General features: G+C 38.1%; 2 protein-coding genes across 3 annotated transcripts; both read left to right on the forward strand.

The window, feature by feature from the left end:
• The first annotated feature begins 276 nt into the window (after positions 1-276).
• Positions 277-16792, forward strand: LOC123869826. Of its 2 annotated transcripts, XM_045912887.1 has the most exons (7): positions 277-547; positions 654-761; positions 1151-1284; positions 1486-1588; positions 2103-2323; positions 12038-12044; positions 16780-16792. In XM_045912887.1, the coding sequence occupies exons 1-5, from the start codon at positions 521-523 to the stop codon at positions 2304-2306; spliced, it is 576 nt and encodes a 191-aa protein (XP_045768843.1). In that variant the 5' UTR covers positions 277-520; the 3' UTR covers positions 2307-2323; positions 12038-12044; positions 16780-16792. The 2 variants fall into 2 exon arrangements, with proteins under 2 accessions (XP_045768843.1, XP_045768842.1); XM_045912886.1 differs by lacking the exons at positions 12038-12044; positions 16780-16792 and having other exon boundaries at positions 2103-2737.
• A 783-nt stretch (positions 16793-17575) lies between these two features.
• Positions 17576-21651, forward strand: LOC123869828 (glycine-rich cell wall structural protein-like). The gene is made up of 4 exons (XM_045912889.1): positions 17576-17739; positions 18280-18481; positions 19481-19540; positions 21397-21651. Exons 1-4 carry the CDS (start codon positions 17734-17736, stop codon positions 21615-21617), a joined length of 489 nt encoding a protein of 162 aa, XP_045768845.1. The 5' UTR covers positions 17576-17733; the 3' UTR covers positions 21618-21651.
• The last annotated feature ends 294 nt before the right edge of the window (positions 21652-21945 follow it).

Genomic DNA, 21945 nt, shown 5'->3' on the forward strand with positions numbered 1-21945 from the left:
AGAAAAGTTTAACTACCTAATGATGGCACGGATAATTAGCAATTGCCTAATATGTTAACGTAGATTCTGAAGCCAGCGCTTCACTTATGCGAAACCATGTTCCTTGGTGGGACTGGGAAACAACAAACAGCAAGTTAAGTACTTTGTGCAGCAAGTACCAACATCAGCAAACACCACAGATTAACTGATTAGATACTCTTTGTCAAAGTCAATCTAGAACCCAGAGCCGTAAAACCAATTAATAAAAAAAATGTAAAAAAGAAAGGTAAAAAAAACAAATCATAAACAAATAATTTATTTTTTAAACTTCGGAATACGGCATCACGGCATTCAATGTAATGTAGTATGAATGTAGTCAATTTAGTTAATTTCATCTAATAACTGATCAGAAATTAATTAAACACATTAATGTACTAACATGCTAAGTGAGCGTAATTTAATAAAGTGGATGATACATAATATTAAAAACTTTCCAAGTAGTAGTATTTAAATAAAACTAAACACATCAATTTGATTCAAAATGTTTGCTATCAAAAAGATTAACGTTGTGAGTATTATTTTTAAAATATAATTATCGTCACAGTGACAGTCTGAAATATTACCTAACCATTTACATTTAATATGGTAACTAATTTCTTTATATCTCCCTACAGGTTAAATTCAATAATATTTTAAGGAGCAGTATGGTTTGTGCAAAGACTATTCCACTGTGTCAACAGAAACGACTGAAAAGTGATTTATATGAACCCGATTATCTTATTGTAAGTACACACACCAGAACCCATATTTTAAACATATCTATGATTTTAAAGAGGAAAGATTTGTTTGTTTGCAGTCGATAAACTCAACTGCTGAACCGGTTTTAATAATCCTTTCACCATTAGAAAGCCATTTTATGCAGAAGTAACATACATATTAGTTATTTATGTTTATAAAGATATCAAATGTTACCTGTGTGAAGCCAAAAGGATTAGCTAGTACTATGTATAATACCTAAGACTAATTTCTGAAAGTATGACACAAAACTATGTGCTAGATTTATTTTCCAATTATTATTTACTTAATTTTAGTTTTTTTTTGCTTTAAAACATATACTTGTTTGTTATAAATATAATTATACTGGCTAAATAATTTTATGTATGTATTACAGAGTATGCAGCCTGATGAGCCTGTATATGATTGTTTGAATTTACAATTGAAGGGATACGATTTCACAGTGTTGGAATCTTGCCAAAAAGAAATACACAGATATGCTGAAATTATGGGCATACAGGTTGAAGAATGGTCAGTTTCCTTTCAAATATAACACAATACAAATAGACATATTTGTTTAAGATTGGGAAATTTCATTCAGATTCTAGTATCATAGTAGTATATTCACTAGTTTGAGTATTTCCCAGAATTGCAATTAATTATATCAGGGACTGAATGAGAACTGCTATTCATATTATTCATTTATAACTTGAAAATCTTCTGTGTTTACAGTTGGGCAACACCAGCGCAGCAGTTAAAAGTTCTGAGGTTCAAGCCTGCAAGCACTGCAGTAGAGTCTGAGTATCATCTTAATGTATATGAAAGAAATGTTCAGGTAAATGAAAAATTGGGGTGGTATAGTAAAATTTGCAACAATAATTCTATAGTATGCAAAGGTGGAGATGGCAATTGCGATGCAAATGTCCTACACATCTGCACAGCCCCTGTGCTAACCCCGACATAATTTTCTAATTGTATATTAAACAGGTAGGATTTTGGCACCTTGGAACCCCAACATCTGCCAGTATTTTATACCATGTTCCCCACCCTTCATTGCCACTTCAGCTTCAAAATATATTCATACCTGAATGTATATCTGGAGGGAGGCATCAGCTGTGGCTAGTTACCACTCTACTGGCAAAGCCATTCCACCGAGTGATTTAGCGTTCTGGTACAATGCCATGTAGAAACCAAAGGGGTATTGGTTTAATAAAAACTGCCATACCCCTTCCAGGTTAGCCCGCTTCCATCTTAGACTGCATCATCACTTACTACCAGATAAGATTGCAGTCAAGGGTTAAGGGGATACTAGTATGTCATGGCTATGAATTTAAAAATAACCATTTTAGGTGACGGATGTTCCTGCTTGGGCACTCGGCACTTTGCTGCGAGTCTCGCGCGCTCTGCTCCCAGAGGGATGTACTCTCAATGTGCACGAGCACTCGCCAGAACACGAAGAAATCCGGTACGTGCCAGACAATGAATTGATTGAGTTGAAACAACAGTTAGACGGCATGGAAGATGCTCGCGCGGAAAAAAAGAAGAAAAAATAGTTGTTTATGTGTGTGTGGTATTGTTCAAATTAGGAAATATGGCTAGGTATAGGCATACCGTTTGATTGAAATGATTCCGGAACTAGTTGCGCGGTGCGGAAGGGGTGACGGGGATTATGATATCAAATAAATAAAAAACTATAAAGACACGAATTTCTGTTCAAATTCTGTTATAATATACTTTCGTGCTTTTATCTTTTGCTTATAAATGTAAATAAGTAGTTTTTTTTGCTGTAAAACATTTCTCAAACATACCTATGTACAATATTTTTTGCGTACGCGATTTCACACATTGGAAATCGCATGATACTAGGTGAAGTAGGAAGTATTTCAGTCACATGTACACTGGTGAGTCCCTTCCGCACCGCGCAGTTATTTTGAGAACCATCTCAATCAAACGGTAAGTCTTAAATAAATAAATAAAATAAAACTGTTTTTTTTTAATTTCGAAGTTACCTAGCTTGGATGGATACATGTTTTTTTTTTTTATTATAAACTAGCGCTTGGCTGCAATTAGATCCGCTAGTAAGTGATGATGCAGCCTAAGATGGAGCGCGCTTACCTAGAAGTTGCCTATTTACTCTTGACGTGAAGGTACCATTATTAAAAGTGGAAGGGAAAACTATCACAACATGGAATAGAAACGTGCAGTAAAAAGTGGTAAGTACTTAATAAAAGGAAATTTATAATGGGGGTGCAGAATCCGTGTATGAGACGCGTCACTGCCATCGCAAGCTGTAGTGTGACGTGCTTACGCCGCGTTTACATTAGTACTTATTCATTGTTGCCATTTTTCGTTATCTTCGGAGATGGAGAACAGAACTCATCAAGTAAATTGCTCGCGATCAGTGCAATAGCTTAGTAAACAGTAGGATTTTAATACAGTGGGTCTGCTAAAAATTGTGAAAAAAACAAAATAAAACGGACTTCAATGACCACAAACACTGAAAAGTAAAAAATAATAACATTTTTTTGTAGTCGGTGCCAATGTGGAGTCACAAACAACATTTCAGTCACAACAACAATAGATAGTTCGTGCGGCTACCTAGTTGGCACCGGCTCCAAAAACTTATTAAAGAACTATAATTATATTCGGTAATAAATTAATTTATTTTTATTTTTAGTGTTTGTGGTCATTGAAGCCGTTTTTTATTCATTTTTTGTTTTTTTTTATTGACTCTACCAGGTATTTGCTAGAACGAGAGAGCCAATAAACTCCCCCTCCCGTTCCCCCTATCCTTACCTACGTGCACGACCCTCATGTTTATATCACTATAAAGTCCAATTAATAATAGTGCCATACATTTTTATCTAGGTACCTTGATATAACCTACTTAGATACCTACCATCATCACTTCGATACCTATTACAAAAATTGCGCCATCACGAAGCTCAAGGGTGAGGTGAAAATCTATATACTAATAAATAAAATTGGAGTGTCTGTCTGTAATTTCGAAATAACTACCTCATATTAAGCTCATATGGTTATTTGAACGATACCATAACTGAATCACACGTTTTTAAAATTTTTGTCTGTCTGTCTGTCTGTCTGTCTGTCTGTTTGAAAAGGCTAATCTTTGGAACGGCTGAACCGATTTTGACGGGACTTTCACAGGCAAGTAGAGGATTGACCAGGGCGTAACAGAGGCTACTTTTTTAACCGACTTTCAAAAAGGGAGTTGTGTTTTTCTACCTATGTACACCGAAATCTCCGAGATTTCTGAACCGATTTGCGTCATTTCTTTTTTAATCGATAGAGGAACTTTGCGACATTGTTTCATAAAAAATTTGGAGTCCAACTCCTCAATCCTGATGCTGCAGGGGATCTGACCAATCCACGCGGGCGAAGCTGCGGGCATCAGCTAGTAATAATATAATTATTGTGTGTAAGAACCTATCCATAGTATACCTATATTATAAATTACCCACTGGATTAATGCTGAAGTATTTAAAAATTATTTCCCAATCATAGCAAGTGAGAGGTAGGTCAATGGTCATCACTACGAATGACTTCGTTGTTTCCATTAGATATAATTATTTGTTAAGCATAGTATATCGCAATCCAATCAGGCATTTTATTAAATTCAGCCGGCGCTGTGTAAGTAAATTAAAGCAAGTTTACTTGAGCCAGGCTATAAAATAAAGTAAAATTTTTGTGGTTTAATGTTGCCACTCCTACCCTACACCTTTTCCCTACCATACATGTAAATAATTGACATAGGTAGGAAGGTTTCTTTGTTATTTGAGTGACTCAACGAGACAAAACAAGAGCGTTTCGGATTGAATTAACGCAACCTAATACGATACCCACTGTTGTAACAAGTAGGTCGACAATCCTTTCCCCTCGTCAAAATAACCACCTTCTAACTTGCAACATATCGCTCTGGACCGGCTGTTTTCGAATAGGCTAAAAATTATGTTTTCCCTACAGTCAATTATTATCATCATCATTATCAACGCAACGCCGGCCCTCTACTGAGCGAGACCCACGCTTCTCAGATTGAGAAAGATTTATGGCATGGTCCGCCACGCTGGCCAAGTGCGGAGTGGCAGACTTCACACACCTTTGAGTACTTCTAATAAGTATTTAATTGCTTAAAACCCACTTATCTTTGAAAAGTTAGGAGTGCATGCCCGGGATCGAACCTACAACCTCCCGAATATAAGCCCGACGACGTCTTAATCAGTAGGCTATCACCGCTTAAAGTCAGGTATCAGTCAGGATCAAACAAATCTCTTATGAAAGGTATAGATAGATACCTACATAGTTGATAGGTTCACAGGTAACAAACCAAGGAATCTGGGGATCTGGATTTTGACCACAGCCAAAAATACTTATCTTGTATAACTAATACGCCCCAGGTCGAGATGGCAATTGAGGTGGGAACGCCCCGCACACCCGCATCCCCCGCGCTAACCCGGTGCGGGATAGTGCGGATGACGTGCCGGTGTGGGGGCGAACCCCCGCCTCATACCCCGATTGCCATTTCTAGCTGTCGCGTACTATACGTAGTTACCTCTTTACAATTTTTATTTAAGAAATTTATTACCAATTCATAAAATATGATTATTAAGTATCTTTATAAAAAGAAATAGGTAGTTATTCACACACAGAATATTGTGGTAGGATTCGTTGCAACATACTAATGTGAGGTCCCAGCTGTCTACTTGGTTCTCTGAATATAATATTATTCATTTTCATACAGACAGGCAGGTATCTGTTCTAAGTACCAATACTTATTGCCGTTTTGCAATCATCGCCACATGATTATATTTATCTCAGTCTATCCATGACCCGTCGTCGGCCCAGGTAAGTTGTACATCTTGGTCGTTTAGTCACATTTGCAGTAAATATTCAGGGCGCGCGACTATCTCATTGTCGCCGCTCCCAGCTTTATATCGCAATCATCAGCTAGACCATCCTTTAATAGCACGTAATTTACATGTGATATGGACGTGGACCTGCGAAAAGAACACATACCTACGTTGATTTTATTATTGTGTATTTTATATATTTTATACGCACAAAGACCATCGAGCTAGGAAAGCAGTTAGCGTTGGGATATTATACTTAGCATTGCCTAAAGTCCGAAGAGAGGGGGAGGATAACCCTCAAATCAAGCGAACTTGTTCTACTAGGTACCGGGAAAAACAGTCTAGAATTGTTGTAGAATTCATCATCTACAAACAACCAGAATGTTAGATTCCAAATGTTAGCTGACTTCATGGAAAAGAACGGCCTCTTTATGATGAAATCCGTCAAGTTGCAGCCACACAAGTATGGACGTGAATGAGCCCCGATGATACCACGAGAAATAAGACTGACTTCATCATGTCGACTACGGCCTCAGAATACATAATAGTACACACAGCATATGTGCCTTTTTAACTAGATGATACCCGCGACTTCGTCCGTGCGGATTTAGGTTTGGTAATTTGCGTGTTCTATTCTATCAGCTTTATAATGGGGAGTACAGCTCTGAAGAGTTGTTTGACCTCATTCAACCCTGCTACAATCGCACCGCACCGAAAGTAATTTTAACCTCACCACCTGCGTGCCTGGTAGGTACACTTCGACCGACCGTTGTGCCAGATCGTTTTTTCCACGCACATGCAAACTGTGGAATCAACTCCTTTCTGCGGTGTTCCCATTAGATTACAAAATGGGGTTATTCAAGGGGCGGGCCAAAAAATTCTCGCTTGCTGTTTTTATTTAAAAAAAACTCGCGAGTAACTAGCTTATATCCAAGTTGTTTTTTTTTTCTCTCGTCTGGCTTTACAAAGATTAGCCAATGTCAAGTTTGTAGTTATTTGTAACAAGTTAGGGAAACTATTTACAAGTATGGACTTCGTCTGTGCCGGCGCCCGCCGACACACGCACGGCACCCCTTTAGAGTGCTTTTCAGTCAGTTTTAACAAAAAAAAAACACTCCAAAAAGATAGAGCACGCCCGCCAGCTACCACCAACGCAGACGAAGTCCTATATCCAAGTTATATCCATTTCCGGGATGCAAGCTATATCTAGTCTATACCCAGTGGCGGTCTTAGGGGGTGGCGAACGGGGCAATCGCCCGGGGCCTCGCTCTTGCAGGGGCCTCGCGCAACAACCCAAGCAAATTATAAAAAATATACATTTTTTAAACATATTTTTTAATTAAAACTTTTGATTCTGATCTTTAATTACTTATTAAGGGTATTAAATAACGGTAAATTAAAATAAAGTTAGTTAACTAATTCATCGCTCGGGCAATCCCCGTATTTTATTTCGTTCGTCAGTTCTTGTCACCTTAGAATTATTTTGCTTGTAGTATGAGTTACAAAATTGTTACTGGTAAGGTTTTGGGGGTTCAAACTCCCAGACAAAGAAAGCTTAAAGTAGACTAATTCTCGAATTCCTTCAGGCTTAAAATGTTGAATCCGTAAAATGTTGAATTTGCAAAATGTTGAATTTCGGAGTTGCTAAATGTTAAAACCCAAAATGTTGGATTCGCAAAATGTTGAATTTGAATTCCCAAAATTAAATGTTGAATCCTAAAAGTAAGCTTTTAATTCGCATATGCTTATACGTAATTCACAAAAAAAAACCAGCCAATTGTGAGTCGGGCTCGCGCACCGAGGCGAGGGTTCCATATTCAGGTATTTTTTTCTGACATTTTGCACGATAAATCAAATATTTCAACATTCACACAACAAATTCAACATTATGAGAATTCAACATTTTAGGAATTCAACATTTTGGACCTGAAGGCTCGAATTTACCATTCTCTTATTTAAATATATCGAAAATTTTGCGCTCGCTTCGCTCGCGCTTTTATATTGTATTAGTTGATGCCCGAAACTTTGTTCCCATCGATTCGGGTTTTAAAAAACGTCGTGGAAACTCGGGATAAAGTATTTGTACGCAAGCTATCTCTGAATTATACCAAATTTTAGCTAAGAAGATGGGCCCTGAAAAGGACTTTGGCTAATATTAACATGGTTTTTTTTTGTAAATAATATATCAAAAATTTCGCGCTCGCTTCGCTCGCGCTTTTATTGTATATTATTTGATACCCGAAACTTATTCCACATGGTAAGTTTTTGAAAATCCCCCTAGGAACTCTTTGTCTTTCCGGGATAAAAAACATGAGAAAAGTAGAGTGAGGTGCTTTGAAACATAAAATTTTGTTATGGCTGAGCTCGTTTATATTTCTCTTTTTTATCTGTATTAAACAAAAAAGTTGCGCTCGCTACATATCTTTCAATTTTATTGAATATATACTAGCCGATGCCCGCAGCTTCGCCCGCGTGGATTTAGGTTTCTAAAAATCCCGTGGGAACTTTTGATTTCTCAGGACAATGTCGCAAAGTTTTTCTATCGATTAAAAAAAAATTACGCAAATCGGTTCAGAAATCTCGGAGATTTCGGTGTACGTAGGTAGAAAAACACAACTCCCTTTTTGAAAGTCTGTTAAAAAAGTAGCCTATGTTACGCCCTGGTCAATCCTCTATTTGTCTGTGAAAACCCCGTCAAAATCGGTTCAGCCGTTCCGAAGATTAGCCTTTTCAAACAGACAGACAGACAGACACACAAAAATTTTAAAACCGGGTGATTCAGTTATGGTATCGTTCAAATAACCATATGAGCTTAATATGAGGTAGTTATTTCGAAATTACAGACGGACACTTCAATTTTATTTATTAGTATAGACTAGTTGACCGGCCCCAGCTTCGCACCTATCTATTCCATAGACAAAATATGGGTGGTATTATAGAACAGGTAGACTCCCCGTGCGAAGCCGGGGCGGGTCAACTAGTTATGACTAAGAGTCTACTTTCTACTAAGCTATTATACTGATCGCGATCGTTATGCTGTTACCCGTTGAGGAGTTCCAGCCTCTATTTCCGAAACTGTTCATCAGATCTTCACCAACCTTACATGGTACCAACCTGACAGTACTATACCTTTGTAAAAAAAAGAATTGTGAAAATCGGTTTAAATTTGACGGAGTTATTGAGTAAAATCGATAAAAAGTTTGATCCTGTATCTCGAAGAATCCTTAATTTTTTTGGAATGAAAACTACCCTATATATTAACCCGGAGCACTTTCAGTGCACCTTTCATTTAAATCCGTTCAGCAGTTTTCGCATGATGCGCGTACAGACAGATAGACTGACAGATAGACAGACAGACAAAAATTCTAAAAAAAATTGTTTTGGGATCGATATCGATAATAATACTTTCTGCGATTAAAATTTTCAAAATATATAAAATGTACAGAAATCGTCCAGTTACAGTTTTATTCTAAGTATCCAAGATTACGTTCTAGTATTGAGTGAGCTGGAAATGTGTAAATTAAAGTATTTGAAGTATTGAGTAAGGTAAAAGTAAAAAAAAATGTGTGATACTTAAAAAATATTTCTGACTGTTTGTGCGAAACAAAACAAGATTCACGAAATGAGTTCGAGTGATCGTGATGCCGGCAGAAAAATTGAGTCAGGTAGTTCAAAAAGAAAACGAGATATCAAAAGAAAGCAGGTAAATCTACGTGGATCTTTCGTCTTATCATTCGTTAGATTATTGCGCTTTAATTAAAGATTTTAGTCTTAGGAAAAGCCACTTATATCAATTTTAAAATTTATCATCTCTGTATTTGTTAATTTTGTAAATCTTTTAATGTAAAATATTTTGAAACTCTATTTATTTGTATAACTTTAGCATTTCTCCTCAAACATGAAAAATACCTAAACAGACCTACTTTCGCATCACATACTTTTCACGAAGAACAAACTAGGGCCTCGCAAGACCTGCCGCCCGGAGCCTCGCAATGGCTAAGACCGCCTCTGTCTATACCTACCGTCAAAATCTGGTTGAACGGATGGGCCGTGAAAAGGACACAGTATGGACTATGGATGTGAATGATGATGGTGTGAAAAATTATGAATCTCAACATAAAGCTAGAAGAGGCAGACTGGTGAATTTGTCTCCAACATCTCGTATTCATTATCCAAAAACTTTCGGCTTGAATTGCAAAACCGATTAGATTGCCTAGCAAATTGCAATTCTGTGGACAATCGTAACAACGGATTGGAAAAAACTGTTCAGAAGGATGGATCCAATCCAAGTTGATTATGAACCATCCGTCGTCCATCTTACAATTTTGAAGAGATCGTTATTTAGGTAGATGTAAGGAATAGATAGAACCTCCTAGAAATAGGATACCTCTACCTACCATGACATTCAAAAATCATTACAAAACTATCTATGTAAAAATCATTCGTTTCAACTTGCAATAAATGCCTATCTGCACGTAAAGTTGCATAAAGTGACCATGAACAATGCTTATTTGTCTTGAGCTCGTCTAATTCATCGCGATTCGCGAAGCATCATGATCTACATCCGAATTTGTTCCTATCATCTCGAAGCAGTTGCATCATCTTAAATACCTCTTACCTTGGTTTTATGTAATGTAGGACGCTAGAGACGCAAAATGATTAAATCATCAATATGCTTTATGGCCTTTACCTCTATCAATTTTTGAGGCAATTATAAATACGTAGGTACCTATTGGCATTGATTTATACCTTTTTCATTGATTGCTTTGTATAAAATTACTAGCTTTTCTCTACAACTTCGTCCGCGAGGATACCTATAGGTGATTTTATCGTAAATCAATCGCTCCTTGAAGAACGCTAAAACGCTTGGCGGTTCATCGTTACCGGTAAGGTGGTAATCAGCCGCAGCCGAGCCGACATAACTATGCCAATTTAAAATGTTATAAAACTTAAAATTTAAAAAACGGGAATAGAACACGTTACTTCTCACTTATAAAGCAATAGCGCACACAACTGCGCTGGAGTCAAGTCATCAAACCTCCTTGTGAAGGTTCCATTCCGGGATTCTGAATTTCCCGAGGTAAAACGTAGCCTTGAATTAGATACGCCTTGAAAAGTCCTAATAGGAGGATTAGCCGTCGAAATCGATTTAACTATTCGAAAGAGTACCAACCAAATGAATTATGCCTACACCACTCGAAAGCAGAAATCATGAAACAAGAAAATGTAGGATTGCCTTTAGAAGGACTTGGAGTTACGGGCTTGCTGTGAGGGGCGAGTCGGGCATACTCCGATTAATCACGTGAGTTACCTAAGTCAGCTGTTTAGAGACGTCTTATGTTTATCTGTAATCCGTCGATAAGTTTCGTTATTATTTGTCAATTTTATTATGTTTTTTAGGTTTCCGTGCCTCAAAAGGAAAAACGAAACCCTTAGGATCACTTTGTTGTCTGTCTGTCCGTCCGTCCTCCCTCCCGTCGTGTCTGTCAAGAAAACCTATAGGGTCCTTCGTGTAGACCTAGAAACATGAAATTTAGGTAGGTCTTATGGCACCAGTAAAGGAATAAATCCGAAAACCGTGAATTTGTAGTTACATCACAAAAAAAATTAATATTAATAAATGTGTTTCAATTTTCAAAGTAAGATAACTATACCAAGTGGAGTATCGAATATGAAAGAGCTCTACCTGTATATTCTAAAACAGATTTTTATTTATTTTTATGCATAATGGTTTTTGATTTATCGTGCAAAATGTCGGAAAAAATACCCGAGTACGGAACCCACAGTGCGCGACTCTGACTCGCACTTGGCCGGTTTTTGTTAAATAACAAAACTTTGCTAAGCAACTTATTTCAACCGATTACATGTCGATTAAGTATTGAAACCCGTCGTTAAAACTCAGTTACGCTACATATTGAAGAATGAAGAGCTATCGATATCGGTGACTTCCCGCGTGCGATTGCGAAGCGGCGCGGGCGGTGTGAGCTTACAGCTTAGGCGTAAAGGCCTTTCTTATTAAAACGTTTATGTTTCGGCACTTATCATCTATTAGATGGTATGGTTAGTTAAATTAAAAAAATAAAACTGGCATCATAGCCTTGGACGACGCGAAGCCAGTTGTTTGAGAACTGTAATTATTATTTTAGTGTTTTCGTCTTTCTGACCTTCTTCGAATATTAAATAATCAACGCCGTTCATCTCGCAACGAAGCGAAATGTTAAAAAATACTTATTTCGTTTACTATTGAAATTTTTCCACAATTTAACACAAAGGATGCTTAGGTACTCATAAGAATAAAAAAACAGATTTAGTTAATGAACAGTATTTACATCTAAGTTCGTACCGAGCAAAGGAAACACAATTTCTTATATCTAACTTTTTATATTATTTGCTTGGGCATTAGATTTGAATACGAGCATGGTAGTTTAATTTTGTGTGAGTTTACAATTTTTTATTTAATTTTATAAGTAGAAACGTTTTTTTGGTAAAAAATGCATACTTGCTCTCATTTTCGAAAAATACTTACTTACCTATTTAGAATTTTACTAACAAAGGACTTTTCATGGTTTGGAGGCTTCGACTAGACTCGAGGCTCGGGGTGAACCGCCCCGTCCACCCCACCTTTAAGTCCGCCACTGGTTACAAATACAGGCTTGTCTATAATTATCAAAACGTGATCAGTATCTAAAGTTAGATGTGGGCAATTACTTCATCATAAGTATTTTGTGCTACAGTTACAGTCTAATGTAGGTAGCTACGAATAGGTAGACTGTACTGTGCAACGCAATGTTTCGCATTTCAACGCAATGTTCTGGGATGTACCTAAGGCATACTTACATGATTTTACGATTATAATTTAAACAGTAGAACGGAGCTTACATTGAGTAATGGTACTTGGACCACATCCGAATGTGTTAATTTCGAACATCCGTGACTCGACTCGAAGTGTGATATTGTCTTTCAAAATTTTATGCGGTCTAAGTACGAAGTACGAACAACAAAGCTATAAGTAGACCTAATTATTTTCGTTTTGGTTTTGGTTTGCACAACTTTCTACGCTCAGATGTTCCTCCGATTCATTCGCCCGGGAGGAATAAATTTCGGTAGTCTATGGCAATTTGAGATTCATAACCCGTCCTAGGGTTCATAATCCTTAACGAATCTATACGTAGGTAGGTACATACCTATTTGATAAAAATCCTGGATCTGCTCACTCAAGATACCTAGTGAATAAATCGAGTATTAGTAACATTTCGGCAATTAACTAGATTCGGTGGTATTTAGACTATTATTCCGATTTTTGATCAAAATTCTAGGATTTTGACCAAAATACTATTTAAATCAAGCAGCAGCAGCGTAACCGAGCAGCGCGGTAATTCGCTACTTCAGTGATGTGATAATCACTAAATGAAAGCCATCAAATTCATATGACATGGTTAGTTCTAAATTGCTGTTTTACTGAGCAATATAATTTATCGTAGAAAACCTTCAGTGGATTAAAAATAAATGTCAAATGAGCTTGATGACTTTCATTCACAGACGACCACTGTACTGAGTTAGCAAATCCCACAGGGCGGGCGGGCGAGCAATACACCCTAGGGCTGCGGCGCGGGCGGGCGGCCCAGGTGGGAGCATAATATGCGTCCTGCGTTTTCCTTGCCTCTCGACTAGGACACATCCGCGCGCCATTCTTCCAATTTCTTGTAAATATTAAAACTTTATTCTACACGACTCCCGCCCTCAAGACGCACTCCCTCCCACCTGGGCCGCTCGCTTGCGCGCGCTATACGAGTGAGCCTAACTTCTAGAATAATAACATTTGTTCAAGCTTAGCAACACGCAATTGTACATTCTTTTGGAATACAGAGTTTTCAAAAAAATAATACGGTTTTGATAAACCAAAGATAAATAACAAAAACTCTTAGTATCGGCTCACTTAAAATAATATAATTAAACGTAGATCTTTATCGTTAAAAATCAACAGCAATTTTAAACGTGCTTTAACTTATTGCGATACTTAGAGCTTCATTTGGGCGATTGTAAGTTTAATTGTGGTAGCACAAGTAATAGGTACAAAATATGATGTAAACTGTAAGCGCTAATCGTGATCTGGTAAATTATTCTTCAAGGAGAATGAAAGATATCTACCTACCTAAGGGCCCATTCATACTAGCGTTTCTCCAGCGTAGACGTTCGAACTTATGATGCGGAGACTACGCGACTGCGGAAACGCTGATCACTGCGTCAGGGTTCATGCAGACGGGATACCTCGTGATCAGTTATTATTTTGGTCTTGTTACTATCAGGATGGAGTTCGAGCAGAATATACCAAGTTATATAGTTGGCATTGCTGCTAAAAAAAGAATAATTAAGTACAAAAACGAATAAATAAAAAAAAGTTATGGGAGGTAGAGGGAATTTGTGATTAAGTGAAAATTTTACATTTTAGACGTATAAAAAATAATTTCAAATAGATCGCGATTACTTGTGACGCGACGCTGGCGCAGCGTTCATCTTGTTTTTGCGGCGTCTGCGCTGCGCACACGTACGGTAAACGTCTAGGCTGAAGAAAAGCTAGTGTGTAGGGGCTCTAATCTTTAATAGTTTACTTTTATTAAACTGCAGCATTTAGCTCTATCTTATGAGGCTCAAATAAGTAAAAGGTTTCATTTATTCAGTATCATAGTGATACTAAACTGACAAATTATGAGTAGCTAAATTCAATATCATAGTGATACTAAACTGACAAATTATGAGTAGCTAAATGCAATAAAAATATATTTACTAAGCATAAAAATCCGCCTGTGGCAAAAAAAAGAAACCTCAAAATCCAAAATAATTAAAAAACTATTCAACGAGATCCTACCCATTTTTCGACGAACAAGTCTTTTTGAAACTTCAAAAGAATTGACCACTGGTTGGGAATGCCTTCGTTGCGAGAAGAACCAGCAATGAAACTCGACGGTTACACTTTTCAAATATCAGATAGGTACGTACACCCGTACGACACATTTATATTTTAGGGGGTTCCATACGTCCGAATGAAAAAATAAAACTTATAGGACAACTAGTGTGTCTGAATATCTGTCACTGTGTCTGTCCGTCTGTCACAGCCAAATTCGCTCCGAAATACTATCTTATAATAGTTTTTAGGGTCCCGTACCTCAAAAGGAAAAACGGAACCCTTACCTATAGGATCACTTTGTTGTCTGTCTGTCTGTCTGTGTGTCTGTCCGTCCATCTGTCCGTCCGTCTATCTGTCTGTCTGTCAAGAAACCTATAGGGTATTTCCCGTTGACCTAGAATCACGAAATTTGGCAGGTAGGTAGGTCTTATAGCACAAGTACAGGAATAAATCTGAAAACCCTGAATTTGTGGTTACATCATTTAAAAAAAAATGTGTTTTAATTTTCAAAGTAAGAAGAACTATACCAAGGGGGGTATCATATGAAAGGGTTTTACCTGTACATTCTAAAACAGATTTTTATTTATTTTTATGTATTTTTGATTTATCGTGCAAAATGTTGGAAAAATAGCCGAGTACCCTCAGTGCGCGAGTCTGACTCGCATTTGGCCGGTTTTTTACCTACTTATTACATAGATTACAGAAAAGCCTATTATGAAGTCTATGGTCTTAAAACAATACGGTTTTCTCAATATCGTGCGTACAAACTTACACATAGGTAATAGTACTTCGTACGGAACCCTCTCCACGCGATTCTACTCACACTTGTCCGGTTTTTTGTTCTTGTTGCTCATTTTATTGCATGTTACGCAAAACCCGCTATTACGAACATTAAATCTGCCTTTTTGCGCGACTTTGACGACTGCGGTTTTATTGTACTATAAAATAACGCGTTGAACTCTTTAAATTAATTATTCAAAACAAAAACAATTAATCACCTAATGCATTCTTAGTAAATATTTCTTTCAATGTACTCGAGATACGACGAGATAAGAACGACCTTCACCCATCATCATCATCATCATGATCAACCCATCGCCAGCTCACTACTGAGCACAGGTCTCTTCTCAGAAAGAGAAGGGTTTAGGGCTATCACGCTGGTACAGTGTGGATTGGCAGATTTCACACACCTTTGCGATCATTATGGCGAACTCTCGGGCATGCAGGCTTCCTCGCGATGTTTTCCTTCACCGCAAGTGACTTTTATTAGCTTAAAACGAACAGGTAGGTACCTACCTAATATATCTTCTTAGACTTAGAGATGCGTACTAGGATGAACATGGACCACCCGGATAATAAGTGTGTAAGTGGAGATAAAAATCACTTGGTAGGAAAACATCGTGAGGAAACCTGCATGCCTGCTATTACTCCATAATGCTCTCAAAGGTGTATTAAAGCATGTCAACCCGCACCTGGCCAGCGCGGTGGGTGGGCTATGGCCAAACCCTTCTATTCTGAAAGGAGAACGTGCTCAGCTCACTAGTAAGCTAGCGATGGGCTGATGATGATGATGATGAATCTAGATAGATAACTAGGTAGGTAAATAAATCATTTATTAGTCAAGCAACGTTAACCCAAGTCTGTAACTGAATGAGTGGTCAAACTTTTGAAGAGATTCTGGCCGTTAGACTTTCATTTCCTGTCTTGGAGATCATCACTGACTCGGTTATGTCACTGACATTTGGTTTAATGGTTAACCTTAAGTTTACCTACTTTATAGGTACCTACTGTTTATGTGTTAGTTTTAACTTTTATGTTCCTACCTCAGGCCCCAGAGCCAGAGACCAGATCAGGTTTTACCTTAGTATGTAAATTGTTTTTACCCGACTGCGGCAAAGCCAAAAGGAAGGGTAATGATTTTAGCAGTCTATTTATGCATGTATGTATTAAGAGTTTGAGTTTGAGATATCTAATAACAAATTAGGTGCTAGGCATTTAAGTTTGATAGAACATTTGCGTTGAACAGTGGTCGATGAGGTGAGTAGATATCTATGAGATGAGCACTGATGTTGTTTCCTTGTTCGACAAACAAAATGCTCTCATAACATTACATAAAGTCTTGCAAACAACGCTTAATATCGAAGCTTACATGCGAATATTGCACGATTTAAGTAATAGCTAATGTTTATTTGCAAGAGGATGATCATTGATCTACTTGCGACATAATTGCACTGTTTTTTTTTTATCTTGCAGGCTAATAGGCTTATGATTTTTATCAAATTAGATTAAAAACCTATCAGATAATCCGAGAATCGACTAATTTTTTTAATGTTTTGTAATGAGCTGGATGTTTATATGCTGGAAAGTGTTAAAATGTACCCACCCCTGAAAAAATTGTGTGATATGTTAGGCTAATTTCCTATTTATATTTTTTCATTTTCATTAAAAAATAATTTAACTCGCTGTTTTAGCTGTAAACTTATATTGGACTAAGAGCCCGCGAGGGCCAGACCTTCGTTTTTTTATAAAAGCTGAAAGTGTCTCTGAGTTTTGTCCTCTGCCACACATTTAAAACTTTAACAATTTAGTAAAGTTTAAGGATGTCTTGCGCGGGATCGCCATGATGACGTGATTTCTAATACAATTTTTTCCATTAAAAAAAAAATTAGGCTTTATACTTTAACGTAAGATTTTTTCCACCTTCCTTGCCTGTTATCCCTCAAAGCCAATATGATCCTAACTTCATAGACACTGATCGTTCCTGACATTCCTCCCTGTGCTGGGGACAACACACAGAGAAACTTTTAGCTTTTATAAAATAATGAAGATCTGGCCCTGGCGGGCTCTCTCTTTACCTATTTACCTACTTACTTACCTACTTAATTATCATAATTCCTTACGGGTGCCTAATATTACAGTTGTCATGGAGACAATTATTGTAGTTGCCAAAAGTAGTTGGTCTATTATGTGCCTCATCAGTTGATCCCTTTTCCATAATTACGGCGATGGGTAAGGCGAGATGAGTGAAGCCGCAGGGACAATGGGTTGCGTCACGATGGCCGCGGGCCGCAGGCAGCGCACGGAACTGCTTCCGTTCTCCTGCTCGCTACTCGTCTCACGGCCCTGCAGCTGCCCCGGGTGGGGCGAAGCGCAGCATATATAAAATACACCGCCGACCCCTCAGCATACATATCGCATAGCATCACCATGAAGGTAATATCTCACATATTATCAGCCTTCATCATATTTTAATATATCATTCACATCGATAACAATAATTTTGAGAGTTTCAAACCCTCAAAATTACAGTTTTTTCATAAGTATAATTTCCATAATTGATAAAAATAATATCGTCATCTACTTGCTTGCTCTAGATTTTAAAAACCATGGGAAGAGTGAACTGTGCAGTGTGTAAACATGGACCTATTAAGCCATCATTGTTTTATGGTCGTCAGATATTATCAACTATCTGAGTTAAGTTTCGGCAACAAATGCAAACGACCCACAACCTACTCGTACCTATAAATATTGTTGTCTGTAAATATTACAATTTATTAGTAACTACTAGATTTAATTATACGACACGTTTCAAATAAAACTGGCGGAGATGCGGCGTGGACAAAGTATATACTTAGTAGTAGTATAAGTAGAAATACATGTCAGCGCCACGTCTCACTCCGCCCTCAACATCATAGATGTATGACCAAACCCAAATATAATTGAAATCATGACTTGTTATATTTCCATTTCAAGATATTTATCTGCCTGTTGGCCGTGGCGGTGGCCGTACAAGCCGGCTACATCGGCGGCGGTGGCAGCAGTGGCTGGTCCAGAGGAGGCGGAGGTGGCGGCTGGTCCGGCGGCGGCGGTGGCGGATATGGCGGCGGCGGTGGCGGCTTTGGCGGTGGCCACGGCGGCGGTGGTGGTTATGGCGGCGGCGGCGGCTTTGGCGGCGGTGGCGGCCATGGCGGCAGCGGTGGAGGCGGCCGTAAGTACCTAAAACTTTCCTCTGACCCATATTAGTGTTCCGTTCAATCATCTTAGTCATACCAATGTGATCCACTGCGATTGCAGTCAGTAGTGCCTAGTTTATTTGGCTGAGGATCATGTCGAGATTCGAGATCCCGGGTCCGAGTACCGAGTAGAGCCCACAAAATTAGCCATATTTTTCTCCGATCTTAAATAGCTACATTTAAGTTACCAGTCAAAACAATACACAGTCGGTTTTACCTATATTACCTACAATAAGTGTGAAATGAAATAAAAGCAAGCCGAATAATTTCAAGAACTGTTAAATCGTTTTAATAGGTAAATGATGACAGGCAAGCAGACAAATAAAATTGATAACTTGACTAAGATACTTACTTAATAAACATCCATTACCGTGGCAATTAACATCATGTTACTTACGTTTTAACTAATTTAACCTATCATTAAATTTATGTTTGCACACATACACAACTTAAAATATCATTGTTGTACTTAATTACATATTTTACGTGACCTGACCGTAGCCCGCGGATTTTTTTTTTTCTTTAAGAATGTAACCTACTATTTGTTGACTAAGACTTGCGTAGATTCATTTTTTGTTTTTCAGATAGGTACATTATAATTAATTAGGAGAAATACCTAAGTTACACCTCCCTATACAGATCTTAGAAGTCGTACCTTAAGGCTAACTTATATACCGTATAGTAGGTACTTAGGCTTCTCCCTCAGCCAGGCGATTCAGAACACTCGATTAGGTAAGTTATCCGTTATTAGTAAGTTATTACCGAATCGAGTGTGTCTGAATCGCCCGGCAGATCATACCTACGATCTCTTTCCGTTCCCGTTACGTCAAGCGGTGACAGACAGGTCCCCCGCCTTTATTCCTTTACGTCGACTGCCAAAAGTAGTGTCGGAAACAATGCAATACACCTATTATAATAATTTACTCTTTGTTTGTTCACAGAGGTGATAAAGATTATCAAAGTCATCTCATCTGGCGGAGGCGGCGGCGGCGGCGGTTACGGTGAGTCCGTTGTGATAGTTAGGTGCTTTGACGACGATGCGACATTTAGAAAGGACCAATAAATACTGCAGTCTTACATAATTCAACCAATGTAAAACCTACTATCTGATTTTCTTAGGTTTGATTTATTCAAAGTTACAAACAGGTATATAGAGTACGCGACACAGTTGCAAATATTAACTCATAATCAGTGATGCGCAGGTCATAGAGGTGTAAAATCACTGCTTACCCCAGTTGAAATAGCTCTATGCTCATTGTTTAGAAAGTCTTGTTAATAAATAGGTTAACTAACTTCCTAACTAACGCCCTAACCTGGCTTAGAACTCTATGCACGCCACTCAATACTCGTAATATTATATAGGACGATTGTCGCTTTAGTTTTGTTTTCGACGCAAGTTTGATGCTACCCACAAATAAGAGGAATTTACATAATCTTAAAAAGCTTACGAATTTGGAAATGACTTGATACGTTTGGTAGGAATAGGAACATAAAGTATTTCTGGATAATATTAAAAATGTATTAAAAATGGTTTCAAAAAATCGATTACAATTTAATTACAAGTAAACTCAACCGATCATTTGTCTGCAAAATATTAAAAATTGATTTCAAAAAATCGATTTTAACTTACAATTAAACTCAAAGCGATCATTTCAAACGCTACATACAAAAGATTTCAACGCGTTCGCATCTATAAATAATAGATACGAGTAGGCACTTCATAGGTTAGTTCATCATAGATTAAATCGGACACACGTAAGTTGGAAATTAGAAATACAAACACAATCTGTGAAAATTTCAAACTTCGTAGTAACGATTCATGAGATACAGCCCGCTGACATATAGACGGACGGACTAACCGCCAGCGGCATCTTAATAATAGGATCCCTTTGTACGGAACCCTAAAAAACTAACCAATTTTGAAGAGGATTCGATAAGTTTGGTAGGAATAGGAATTACGAACATAAAATATTAAAAACAATTTAAAAAATATCGATTACAAGTAAGCTCCAAGCAATCATTTTCCAACTCTACGTAGAAAAGATTTCAACGCGTTCGCATCTAGGTACTTACCTATGAATGATACGATCATCGTAGATTAAATCGGACACATGTAAGTTGGAAATACAAAAAAAATGTGCCTTGCACATTAACAGAGGTCAAAAGACCGCACAAGAGGGTCATCCGTTCACTTGATGGTACAACAGAATTACGAATTTTGCAATCATTATCTTTATACTTACTCACTCTAACAGCAGACTGCGTTGTAGGTAATATGTATCTACGTGATATTAAACTCATATCCAACTTTTTATGTACCTATTTTTAGATGTTGTACCTACCTAGTCGGCGTACACGTCATTCAGGCATAAAGGCACTGCTTACCCTAGCAGTAATAGCTCAATATACACTCGCTTTTTTTCAAGTTATATCCATGAAAATTGGTATTTGGGGTTTCGGTTAAAAATGAACATTTTTGGAAATTCGTCTTCCACTCGAGCGTAGGTTATCTAGTTAGGTAATAATATTATAGCGTGTCATGTTTTTTTTAACGCTGGGAAATTCGTTTTAGAGCCCAACTAATACAGCGAACAGCGAGAAAAGTTGGTTTATAAAAAAAAAAGAATATTAGCCATTCTAATCATGACTAATACTACCCTTTCCTTTCTAATTAAGCGTAAAGCTTGTGCCAGGAGTAGGTACGACAGTAGTGCAACGAGTGGGGTTTGAACCGCTGACCTTTCGGAATTCAGTTCACTCCGCAACCGTTGAGCTATCGAGGCTCTTTTCAAGTTTGGTGCCTGGTAGCACCAAATTGTACTTACCTAATTTGTCTAATCTTATGTGTTATCTACAGGTGGTGGTGGCCACGGAGGCGGAGGCGGCGGATACGGCGGCGGCGGTGGTTACGGCGGCGGCGGTGGCGGCTGGAAGAGCGGCGGTGGTGGCGGATGGTCAAGCGGCGGTAGCGGTGGCGGATGGAGACTCGGTGGCGGCGGCGGAGGCGGCGGCTGGTCCAGCGGCGGCGGCGGCGGCGGCTGGAAGAGCGGCGGCGGTGGCAGCTCTGGATGGTGGTGATCAACCCTAAGGACGAAGCCTAGTGATGCTAAATAAAATATACAACTTTACCTCTAAATCTCAACTTTGTTTTCATTTTCTCAAATCGAAGACAAACACACGTCTTATTTAATAATCAAATCGAGATGGGTACCTACCTTCTAAGATATACGCCATGTCTTGCCAAAATTATTGGGGTGTCGTTTACCTACAATTTAGTAGTAGGTACAACACCCCCGCTGCCGACTAGTGAGGTGTTACGTTAAATAAAACAATTAGGTAGGTGTAGTCGGTGATGTACCAAAATACAATTATTATAAACGACACCCCAGCGGTGGACATGATTAGC

Source organism: Maniola jurtina, chromosome 11 (genome assembly GCF_905333055.1).
Source record: "Maniola jurtina chromosome 11, ilManJurt1.1, whole genome shotgun sequence".
Taxonomy (NCBI): Eukaryota; Metazoa; Arthropoda; class Insecta; order Lepidoptera; family Nymphalidae; genus Maniola; species Maniola jurtina.

Excerpts from the sequence above, each read along its gene's own strand:
- LOC123869826 (XM_045912887.1), top strand. The coding sequence starts at position 521 with ATGTTTGCTATCAAAAAGATTAACGTT. Across the intron at positions 548-653 it reads CTATCAAAAAGATTAACGTT|GTTAAATTCAATAATATTTT; the intron begins GTGAGTATTATT and ends ATCTCCCTACAG. Across the intron at positions 762-1,150 it reads ATGAACCCGATTATCTTATT|AGTATGCAGCCTGATGAGCC; the intron begins GTAAGTACACAC and ends TATGTATTACAG.
- LOC123869828 (XM_045912889.1), top strand. Across the intron at positions 18,482-19,480 it reads CGGCGGCGGCTTTGGCGGCG|AGGTGATAAAGATTATCAAA; the intron begins GTGGCGGCCATG and ends GTTTGTTCACAG. Across the intron at positions 19,541-21,396 it reads CGGCGGCGGCGGCGGTTACG|GTGGTGGTGGCCACGGAGGC; the intron begins GTGAGTCCGTTG and ends TGTTATCTACAG.